General features: G+C 40.9%; 2 protein-coding genes across 2 annotated transcripts; one reads left to right on the top strand and one right to left on the bottom strand.

The window, feature by feature from the left end:
* The first annotated feature begins 4,272 nt into the window (after nucleotides 1-4,272).
* Nucleotides 4,273-4,872, top strand: LOC123082258 (uncharacterized). The gene is made up of 2 exons (XM_044504628.1): nucleotides 4,273-4,489; nucleotides 4,592-4,872. The coding sequence occupies exons 1-2, from the start codon at nucleotides 4,325-4,327 to the stop codon at nucleotides 4,784-4,786; spliced, it is 360 nt and encodes a 119-aa protein (XP_044360563.1). The 5' UTR covers nucleotides 4,273-4,324; the 3' UTR covers nucleotides 4,787-4,872.
* A 1,191-nt stretch (nucleotides 4,873-6,063) lies between these two features.
* Nucleotides 6,064-10,679, bottom strand: LOC123086831 (protein tas). The gene is made up of 9 exons (XM_044508651.1): nucleotides 10,429-10,679; nucleotides 9,812-10,025; nucleotides 9,636-9,731; nucleotides 9,429-9,512; nucleotides 8,783-8,943; nucleotides 8,403-8,520; nucleotides 7,146-7,281; nucleotides 6,619-6,797; nucleotides 6,064-6,508 (listed from the first exon to the last, which is right to left on the bottom strand). Exons 2-9 carry the CDS (start codon nucleotides 10,013-10,015, stop codon nucleotides 6,269-6,271), a joined length of 1,218 nt encoding a protein of 405 aa, XP_044364586.1. The 5' UTR covers nucleotides 10,016-10,025; nucleotides 10,429-10,679; the 3' UTR covers nucleotides 6,064-6,268.
* Nucleotides 10,680-12,148: the final 1,469 nt, after the last annotated feature.

The raw sequence follows: 12,148 nt of genomic DNA on the forward strand, positions 1-12,148 counted from the left end.
GAGGGAGAGGGTGGGGATCGAGCGATGTGGGAAGGGGGGGCGGGGGAGTGGAGAGTGGGATTGGGCTAGGGTTTCACTCGGGTTGGTTATAGGCCAGGGGGTGGGCCGGCCTGGGGTTTGGCCTGGCTAGCAGCTCGGCCAAGAGGCCCAGTCGGGGGTTTGTTTTATTCCTTTCCTTTTTTTACCTTTTCATATTTTTCTTTTTTTCTTTTATTTTAGTTACACATTAATTTTAATTTTAGACAAATATATGTATAGCCCCTAAAATAATGTTTCAGAACAATCCACTACTATAAAAAGTTTTACCCTGATAAAAATAGTCTAGTATTTTATAAAATACCAAAGTCGTTTAAATAGTTGTTTAGCTACTGTTTAAATCATTTTAGTGCTTTAAATCTTTTTACTAAAATGTGGTTCCTCCACCATTTGGACTTAGGATTTATTTGTCCCATTTTAAACATTTTAGTTTTAACGTTTGAAGAATTTACCATTTGACTCGATTTTGAATTTGAATTTGAATCGGTTTTGAACTAACACGAGATTAGCAACAGTAACCATCGTGATGTGGCATCATTAACAGAGGTTTACTGTAGCTCAAATACCCGGGCGTCACACTAGGCCACTCCAGAGGAGGTCTTGCGTCGTCCGCCTCGCGAGGTTTGGCCCCTCACGAGGGGCTTGGGTGCCTTGTTGGTGAAGATAGGCTGTATGGCCTGTTGCTTGACCACGCCGCGGGCCGCAGACAGACAAATCTGAGGACCCCCGTTCCTAAATCGCCGACAGTATATACGTGTATATGAGTACCTGCCATTATACAGTGTTCACAGGAAAAAACGAACCAAGGTTCTGTTTTTATCCCTTATATATGTTCCGCGTGGCGAATCAACCTCTGGTTGAGTTGGTTAGGTGGACAGTGGTATCCCCAATCCACCAGGGTTCAAATCCTGGTGCTCGCATTATTTTTGAATTTATTTCAGGATTTCCGGCGATGCGCTTTCTGTGGGAGGAGACGTTCCCGTCGATGACGAGGCGCCTACGGTGACTTCGTAAATCTCAAGATGATATGTCGGCTCAGTCTCTCGGAGATGCTCATAGGGGTAGAGTGTGCATGTGTGTGTTCATAAGGATGAGTGTATGCGTGTGTATATGAGCGCTTGTGTTTGTACTGATGCTCAAAAAAATATATGTTCCGCGTGATTTACTTGATCATCTTAACTTTTCTTGTTTGCCCTTGCCAGTTGCCTCGTATCTCCTCCCATGCATGTATATCTATATCTATATTTATATGTCTATATATTTATATTTCTATATAAAAGATACAAAGAGACAGATCCAATTGATTTCGGCCATCGAACTAAGTAATTCAACGACCTAGATTGCTTTAATGGCGAGCGTTAAACGTGTTTAAGGCGCAATTAATATCATACCAAATATTACACTAACCATAGAATATTAGAATTAACAGACAAATAATAGCATACCTAATATCCGCGTGCAATTAATATATTGCCTAAATATTAACATGTGTTGCGCTTGCACATTTACTAGTTTAATTTAAAGGTCTGTCTATATTACATCTAGATGTGAGATATCTCACATCTAAGTTCTGGTCCAGCCCACCGCTTTGTTCTCTTATTTGTTTTTTCTTTCTTTCATCGGGCTGGCCGATTGGAGCGCTAAAAAGAAGGGACAATTGCATTTTTGCCCCTAGTTGGTTCCTACCCACGGGTTTTGCCCTTACTTTTCAAGCTTGCTCAGTTTTGCCCTTACTTTTTCCGTCGAGGTCCCTCGAATGCCCTTTGACCGTTTGACCAAAAATTTAAAAATTCATAACTAATTCATATGAACTCAGAAAAATGCAAATAAGATATCAAAATGTCCAGATAAACATTAACTTTATGTGCATATCATTTGCATTCAGGACAAAAGCACCCTTTAAACTACCTAAGGTAATTAATGTTGTTAACATTATTAAAAATAAAAAGGTATAAACAATATTTTTTTTATGAATAAAAATTACAAGCAAATGTAGGTGATATTTCCTAAACATCCTGATATCTTATTTGCATTTTTCTGAGTTCGTATCAATTTGTTATGAAGTTTCCAAATAATGGTCAAAGTCGTTACAACATTCATAACAAGATGATACGAACTCAGAAAAATGCAAATAAGATATTTGGATGTTTAGAAAAAATCACCTACATTTGGATGTAATTTTTATTCATGAAAAAAATATTGTTTATACCTTTTTATTTTTAGTAATGTTAATAACATTAATTACCTCAGGTAGTTTAAAGGGTGCTTTTATCCTGAATGCAAATGATATGCAAATAAAGGTAATGTTTATCTGAACATTTTGATATCTTATTTGCATTTTTCTGAGTTCATCTGAATTAGTTATGAATTTTCAAAATTTTGGTCAAACGGTCAAAGGGCATTCGAGGGACCTCGACTAGAAAAGTAAGGGCAAAACTGAGCAAGCTCGAAAAATAAGGGTAGAACCCGTGGGTAGGAACCAACTAGGGGTAAAAATGCAATTGTCCCTAAAAAGAATTACAAGTGACACGCTACCTAACACAGGAATCTGGCCGATTGGAGCGCTACCAAAAAACTACAGTTGACGCACTAACCGACACATGAATCGAACTGGAGACCTCAGTCTTGGGAACAACGTCTTCTACCACTCCAACCATTACATGCTGTCAATTTAATGAAACGGGAAATGTTTAAGAACACATTACAGGGTGGAGATTAGAAGACATTTTTTAAATTAATTGAAACCCTTTTGCAAATTATGAACAATTTTGAATTATCGAATATTTTTTGAACACAAATTACGTGCCTAATTACAATTGGGATAAAACAAATTACGTGCCTAATTACGAGTCGAGGGTGGAATTATAACTGAGACAACAACAAACTATGGGTCTAGTTGCGAGTTGACGGTGGACTTGGAACTGGGACAAAAAAAAGGTCAAAGCCCAGTTGCGAGTTAACGATGGACTTGCAACTGGGATAAAAAAAAGGTCAGAGCCTAGTTGCGAGTCAAGGATGGACTTGTAACTGGAATAAAAAAAATGTCGCGCCCTAGTTGCGAGTCGAGGGTGGACTTGCAACTAAGAGAAGTATATAAAACAATGGTACGAGTTGCAAGCTGAGGGTGAACTTGCAACTGAGATGGAAAACAAAAGAATTATCAATTGCGAGATAAGGGCGGGTTTGCAACTGGGACAACAACAAACTATGAGCCTAGTTGCAAGTTGAGGGTGAGCTTGCAACTGGGACAAAAAAAGGTCGGGGCCCGGTTGCGAGTCAAGGGTGAACTTGCAACTAGGACAAAATAAGTGTTGGACCCCATTGCAAGTTAGAGAGTGGAGTTGCAACTAACACAAAAAAGGTCAGGCCGCAGTTGCGATTCAAGGGTGGACTTGCAACTGGTATAAAAAAGGTTAGGACCAGTTGCGAGTCAATGATAGACTTGCAACTAGGACAAAAAAGTTAACCCTAGTGAGTCAAGGTTGAACTATCAACTAAAAAAAAGACCGGGCCCTAGTTGCGAGTCGATGGTGGACTAGCAACTAGAACAAAAAATGGTCGCGCCCCAGTTGCGAATCGAGGGTGAACTTGCAATTGAGACAAAAAATGTCAAGGGCTAGTTGCAAGTCAAGGGTGGTATTGCAACAGGGACAAAAAAATCTCGGACCACAGTAGTGAGTCGAGTGTGATCTTGCAACTGAGATAAGAAAATTGACAACACCTCTGTTTGATCTTGAACAGTCAACTAACAACAATGAAAAAATCCATGATTTAAAAAAATATAAAAGAAAAAAATTGAAGTGAAAATAGAAAATAACAAAATTGCAGAATTTAAATGTTTACAAATTGGAAACAAAATAAATAAAAAATTAAAACAGAAAAAGGGAAGAGAAAAAGAAACAAAAAAGAAAATAAAAAATTACTCGTGGCTGCAGCCCACGCCGAGGCAACCCACGACCACAAGGCAGTGAAAAAACAAAGAACGGCCTACATGCCACTACGGGGGGTCTCCTCACGTGGGCAACGCGTGTGGAAACAACACCAAAAGGAAAAAAATGCTAAAGAAACAAAAAGAACAAAAGAACAAAAGAATACGAATCTTGATGTTTAAATTATGTGGTTAGAAAATTAGACGTGAGATAACTATTTTACATCTAGATGTGAAATAGCAAACCTGTTAATTTAAAGCCCTAATGATTATTTTCACGGTGCCCACGTCTCCGATATTAACTCGCACGCGAGGTCGATTTAGGGTAAAGCCCCGCTCGTCGCCGTCTCTCTTCCCCCAATGGCACAGCGGATCTCCTCGACGCCGTGCGACGCGTCCGGCTGCGAGGCGACGGAGGAGGCGCCGCTGCTGGACGTCGAGAAGGGCGCACCCGAAGAACGCGGCACGGCGTCGCCGGCGGACGATGGGGGCGTGGAAACGTCCGGCTGCCGGCGCTTTTTCCAGGTAACTAACCACGAAGGCCCCCACAAAAAATAGCAAGTCGTGATGCGGTCGATGTGCTAACTGAAACTGAATTTGCCCGGTGTAACCAACTGAATTCTGCAGGAGTTCTTGGCCGTTGTGTGGCTGTGCATGGTGAATCAGATGAGGATAGCCTATAACGCCTACGGTGACACCGAAACGAGACCGTTCATGGTGCTTCTGATGGTAGTGCTCGCCTTGACTGTCGCCAACGTGTTTCACTTGGTCAGCACGCAGCCTGCGTACCCTCCGGCACAATCTACCTCCGTGCTTCACTGATTTGTTTGGTAGCTAGCCCGCTTTTACCACAAGCGTAGCGATCAATTTAGCCGCTAGAAAGATAGTATATGGCATTACCCAGATTTGTGGCATGAAAATATGGCAGTGTGTACAAGTGTATGGCAGCCAAACATGCCTAAGTTTTGCAGCTGATGAGTCTCCAGTGCATCTCTCTCTAGTCATTCAAACTAATTGAATGTCGGTGCGTTTGTCATGGAATAATAAAACCTACATACACAATGATCAAAACATCGTCGACGTGTCGCGTGTGCTTAGGGCACCGTGGGCATAGTTAGAATGGATGGTGAGTGATGGCATGTGCTGGTTGCGCTCTTCGTTTCCAGACAGAAACTCGACAAATAAGTCTCCTTGGAAAAATAAAAAAACATATTAAAATAGCAGTGGAAAGCTCGGGATGAGATAAGCACCACACTTGATAGTAAACACACTGCTAGTACGTCACACACTGAGACTGACACGGGCTCACCCATGGATCAAACAACACGTTGTACTCCCTCTATTTCATAATGTAGCGTGTATAGATTTTTAAAAAAGTCAAAAATTACAAATTTTGACCAAATTTGTAAAGAAAATTATTTATCAGTTTTGCTAAAGCACATCTAGATATGCCATAAGTATTGCACATCTAAGTCCTATGTCATTGATCTTACATTGAGATTCGTGTGAATATTTTTTTTCTTTTTTCTTTTTTCTCTTTATGCTTGATTCACTCACTTAGATGTGCAATAACTAGAGCACATCTAGATGTGCCCTAGACACACCCATTATTTATATCTACATACCAAATATATAAAATATGAAACTACGTCTTTTGATGAATCTAATGATAGTGTTGGCATTCTAGATGAAAATATTTTTCTTTACAAACTTAGTCAGAGCTTTTTTTTACAAAGTTGGTCAAACTTGATCAGAGTTGATGAGCTTTGACTTTTCAAAAATTCTTTCATTGGGAGACGTATGTTCACATCGACAGGGGGATAGAACACAATAGCCGGTGCTGTTGAAGATGTTCTTAGCCGCTTCACCATGGAGGATACGGGCCGCCGCACAGCCGGTATCACGTTGACACCACAGGGGAACACCAACGACGCACGGAGCCACACCAATCCGCTGCAACAGGCAACAGAGTGCAGGACTGATAACTCTTAGAAATTTCCCTGTTTACAAAAAAAAAATAAAGAACAAATAGGTGATGATATGATAACTAGGTAAATTTCCCTGTTTTAAAAAATTTAGAGAAAAAATAGCTGATTATATGTAGCATCATTCTTTACTCCGAGATATACTATCTGTACACATATATTTCAAAAAAAAAAACATACACATTTGGGAAATATCAGTTGAAAGAAACAAAGCAATGTGTAATAAACATGAACAAAATTGCGTAATCCATGTCCGCTTGCTAGGTCTTTGTACGTGTCGAGGATTGGTGTCCTTTGTAGCGAAAAGGTGAATGAACATCTAGAGGATTGCTGGATCTTTGTATTTCTTGAAAAGAATCTCAATGTCATCGAGGACTTGCGGTGGCAGAGGCCGCGGAGCGCTGGTAAATGCATCGATGTTCTCCTTTAGCTGATCCATGGTGGTCGCTCCTATGATGGTGCTAGCTGTGAAAGGGCGGTCACGCACAAAGCCGAGGGCAAGCTGGACCGGTGTTAGCCCATGCTTCTTGGCAAGCTTGACATACTCGTCCGTTGCTTCCTGAAACAAAGGCAATAGGAAGTAAATGAGGATGAAGTCCGCCGCCCTCAGAAAATTGCGAAACTAATAAACTTTAGTTCTGAATGGTTAGTTGCAGTGTTTAACCATACTTTAGCCAAAGACGCGTTGTAGCGCTCCATGTATCCCGGGAAGAGATTCAGCCTGCTCCTCTTTGCACCAGCAGAGTTAGCATCAAGATACTTTCCGCTGAGAACGCCACCCGCCAGTGGGGAGTAGGCAAGCAGCCCCACATTGCAGTTATTTGGGTGGCAGACCTCAACAAGATCAACTGTGACAAAATAAACATGAAGGCCAGGTCCAGCATATTAGGTACACACTAAGCTGGGCACTCAAAAGCCAGCACTCTGATACCATCACCTCAAGAATATGCAAAATGCACAATTTAACAAAATTATAACACAGTTATATGGAAGCCTTTTCATTCTTTTCAGTTATATCTAAGCAGGAAAGAAATTAGTTGTCAGCAAATACTTATCAGCAGTTTGTATTTATTTGACATAACATGCAACTGATTTTCAGACTAAAAGAGAAGGTAGAAAATCTCAGTTATTTAGAACCAAGGGCCTCATATGATGAATCTAGTGAAGACTGAAGAGATCGGTGCCATCTGTTTCACCTTCAAAGCGGCATCTCACAATTAGACTATAACTGTTCTGGATGCTCACAATCTTTGGAAGTCCTTGAAGTTTGGCAGCCTGTACAAACTCCATTACTCCATATGAGCTTTCATTGGAAACACCGATATAGCGTACCTAGAACAGACAATAAAAGTGATTTCAACAATTGTTCTTGTCTGCACTTCGAATACGCTGTGAGTGAACTACTTAAATGTGCCTCTAAAATGCAATAAGAACATGATCATAAGCTACTTCTAGAAACAAGGCATTAAGCCTGGCTTTCATTGCAACTCCCATTGGCAGCATTCTTACAATCAGGTTCACAAAGGGGACACCAGCTTACAAGGGGAGCTCAAACAAGATAAGTTCAGACTAGCAGCGCCATTCCGGATAATGAGTTTCATGCAGTGGTTTCAAAGACTAAGCTCTTCTTGCAATTATCAACAGGTCAGAATGCATCTCATGTTTCTTGCGGTCGAAATCAAATGGTAACCTGTTTCTATTAAGCTTACAAACAAGCTTTAGCAGTATGTTTGCATGTCATGTTTTTGGCCAGCGCCATCTCTAAAGCTGCGCTCCACTCAATTGCAAAATATTCATGTGGCTGGCGTTGCAGTGCCGTATCTGGACCTCTGATCACAGCGTACGGTGAGGCCTACAAGATCATCCCTCACCCTGCAATCTCTGTGACCAAGAGGAGGACACAACAGATCACATCCTCATGCAATGCATTTATGCCCGTCAGGTTTGCTCCAACTGCTTCCTGGCTGCCCACTGTGATGCCTCTCATGTTCCGATTGCTACTGACAACTTGGAGGATTGGTAGTGCAGCACTCGCAAGAGGATTCCCAAGGGAAAATGGCGTGGTTTCAACTCCATGGTCATGATTACTTGTTGCCTTGTTGGAGTTTGTGGAAGCAACGAAACGCAAGGGGTGTTCAACAACATTCACCTGCAGGTTTCTTCTGGCGCTCTGACCGCACTCATCCATCAGGATTTGAAACTCTGGGCATTTGCGGGAGGAAGAGGCATAGCTGAATTTTATGAGTAATCTCTAGGTCTAGTAGCAGGAATTGGAGCTGTGGCATTTTGTGAGTAGTTCATTAGATGTTTAGGTGGTTATGGAGACTCTCTCCTCTCTGAAGATTGGTGGGAGGGTTTGTAATTTTAACTATTTCTCTTCTGTAAAAATATCATCTAAATATGCATCACACAAGGCTTTTGTGTTTTCTCGAAAAATGCCTAAAAAATAATACCTTTCCTTCATCAATTAGCTCCTGGAAAGCTTTCAATTGATCCTCAAATGGAACGCTTGGCCTCCATTTGGTTGAATTATAACTGAATTCGCCAAATATTGGCACATACCTATCGGGCCTAAAGACATAAAAGAAACATTTGGAGGCAGGGTTGATTTCCTCGTCAAGGTAAAAGAAGCAAACTATATCAATATAACAAAAATAACCTCCTCCCTAATGTTGATAATAAGTTGGAATTTTTTTTCATGAACAAATGAACATCTGACAAAGTTAATATAATGAATATTGGCTCTGAAAATGATTGTGCATGCATTTGAGCTGGACAAAAAAAGGTGCAGGTTATGCCTAAGCAAGAATAATCTTCAAAATGAAACACTAACCAGTGTATCTGAAGCAAATCAATGTAGTCTGTAGATAAACGTGAAAGACTCTTTTCAACACTTTCCTTGATATTGGCGGCATCGACACGTACCACCTCTGCATTATCCCGAAGATAAGTAGATCGCTCTGAATAACCAGAAACTTTGGTGGCTAGAATCACCTAGATACACATAATCAAATCGTGCAAGTGTCATGTTTCAGGCTTTCTCAATTAAAAAAAATATATTTCAGACTTTCAATGACACTATTCAAACATGTCATTACAAATGGAAAATCTGGGGTCTGTTGATACTAAAGCCTGGGCCATAATTTATTCTGTTGTTCAACATCTTTATTCTTATTATTATGATCATAATCTCTAGACCCAGGCTTTCACGTTTATATTTAATCTGTTGGGCCATATCATTAATGAAAACAGCTCAATGCTGCTCTTTCGTCAAAAATAATCCTAAACACTGACATCAACTTGGGTGGGGAATCAGCGTAACATATATGCAGATCACAAAAAAGAATCATGTACACATAGAAACAAGTTAATTAAACAGAGTAGAGTCTCATGTCCATGAATTTGCTGGTAATCCAAGCAGCGGGCATGATTGAACAATTTAGAATAAGGTGATAAACAACTGGGCCTGTTTACAGTACCTTGTCTCGTGGCTTGGATTGCATCCACCTGCCTATATATAGATCAGTCCGCCCTTGAGTTTCCTTCTTTGTTGGAACTGGATACTAAAGGAATAAAAAATTAAAAACTAGATCTATCATTCATGGATGGCTGATAGAATTGAACTTCAGAGGATAAGGGAATAGAGTCCACAAAGGGAATTAAAGAATACACAGTTCTGCACTGACCATTTCTGCAGTGTCCAGGATATTGATGCCCTGATCAAAAGAATAAGAAAGCATATCATGTGCTTCCTTCTCTGTGTTTTGCTCCCCAAAAGTCATCTGAAGGAACAAAGAATTAGCCCGGATTGTAAAAGAAATGTAGCAACAACATACAACATGATCTGCAGCTATGCACATACTGTTCCAAGAGTAATCTCGCTGACAAGAAGGTCTGAATCTCCAAGCTTCTTATACTGCAACTCTTGTTGTGCCTGCGCTCGAACCTTGCTGCGCAGGCGTCTCGCGTGCCATCTTTGAGACCGGCGGGCAGTCAACCCCGGTAAGTTATTGCTATATGACGAGGAGGGGGTCGTGACGAACGCAGATAGCGCCATTTGTTGCATACTGAAACTCCTGTTCATGCATATTACAGCAAACAACCATTTTCCGTGTCAGCGGCGGAACACTAGGTGCCCAATTTTTGGAATTAGTACAAAGAAAACCTGACCGCTACATTCTACATTATGCATAGCCAAACCCTTACATGTAATTATATTTCTTGATCTGGCAAGCCCACTAAACAAATTAATATTGGGAACCCCAACAGATAAGCTCCTGAAACCTAGTATCTGGAATCCCTGCCCCCAATACCTACTATTTCTCGGTTACTTTATAATTTGACAAATAAGCATGCGCTTCTGGACTTGCATTCCCGAGAATTTCCGGGGAAACAACATATGGGACGGTTTGAAACCTTAGTCGGATGCGCTTATTCGGAATCGAGAACCGCAGAGAAGTAGAGACGGAAGAGGGCTACCTGTTTCTAGGTCGTTGCCTCCCAAGTTCAGCGCCGCTGCCGGCAGCTAGGATGGTGGGAAGCTAGGTGTCCCCTGCCTGCGACGCCGGGAGAGGACGGAGGAGGCTATGCGAGGTTGGTTGCCTGAACTCCGGGTGACGGAGGCGGGTAGGGGTGGATGAGGTGGCCGTCCCGCGACGGCGCAGAACACAGTGTGCGTGTGTGGCAAAGATTCGTGGATGCGGAAGCAACAGCATGCCAAGCCCAGGCACTCTCTCTCTTTTTTTTTTTTTTTTGAGAAAAGCCCAGGCACTCTCTCAAGCAGGGCCCAGGATCTCTCACGGGTAAACACTTGCTGGATCCGTTTGCACCGGCCCGGCCCGGCCCGGCCCGGCCCGGCCCAGCCCGGCCCAGGATGAGACTTTTACGGCTCATTTGGAAAAAAGTGTACCCCCTCAAAAGCACCAGAATCATAGGTTATACATACATGCCCGTGCGTTGCAACGGAAGAGATAATTGATGTGACTAAAATATCTGTCAGCATGGCCCAACAACACCTGAATTGTGCCCGGCCAGACAGAGAGACGCACACTGAGATCTAACAGAAATTCATATTAGTGATATGTTAAGAAGCATGCTACACATACAATACTTTTTGTACAATTATTTTGATTTTAAAGAGCCCAATTTTCAGTTTTTCATACCAATACATTATTTGTAGATTGAAGCAATGTTTGGAATCTGCAGCAAGCCGCGAGAAAAATCTCAATAAAAATATTCTATTAAATGTGTTTTAGGTCATCTTTGCATATGGTTGAAGATTAAAAAAAATTAATTGTCTGTGTATGAGCGAAACGACCCTAATTTGTTGCATACAACTCAACGCTCTTATTTTTGTTGCACATAACGGCCGCACACTGCACACCAACACATATATGTGTGTCCCTCCCACATCCCTTGGTATTAATTTCTTTTTATTATTGCATTGCTTGTATGCCACACCCTTGGTATTAATATCAATTCATTTGTGCTATTCTCTCCTTCATATTTTTTTAGTTCTCTCGTTCTTTTTTATCCCTACTGATCACACCCTTTATTCTTTTTTTTTATTACCCCTATATACCCATTGAAATTGATCATTTATACTCCCTCTGATACATATAGACCCTCGTAACATATTTATATATATAAAGATTATATAAAAGTTATATTGTGTTAGCATTTCCCAAAAAACACCATAACAGTTAATTAGGTTAATTTAGTTTATACCCTGAACGGAACTTTAAAGTGGTTAACAGGAACAAATAATAGCACAGTTGAAAATTAAGCCTTTTTCTGATCAAATTACATATCCAAATTATTTAATCCGAGCTACGATTGCAAAGTTATAGTATAATCATATTTAACATATTCTCTATAAATAATAAAAACAAGGATCTAACAGGCGAAAAACAGATCGAACTGGACCTACTACAGCTGAACATGAAATACTAATCAGCGCCCAGGCGTGCGAGATAGCGGCTGCCGCAATTGGGCTGAACCCCAAAAAGAAAGGGCACTTAATGTGGTATCGCGGGTGGCTCTTTTGTAAAAAAATATGACGGCAGACGGGCAGAAACGCTCTGTACTTTATTAGTAGCTATAGATTTCCCACAAAAAAACCATAGGGTATATAATAAGATACCATAGTATATATTAGGAGATGTAGATAGTAAATATATGTCTGTTGTTCTGTAGTAAA

Source organism: Triticum aestivum, chromosome 4A, assembly GCF_018294505.1.
Source record: "Triticum aestivum cultivar Chinese Spring chromosome 4A, IWGSC CS RefSeq v2.1, whole genome shotgun sequence".
Classification (NCBI taxonomy): Eukaryota; Viridiplantae; Streptophyta; class Magnoliopsida; order Poales; family Poaceae; genus Triticum; species Triticum aestivum.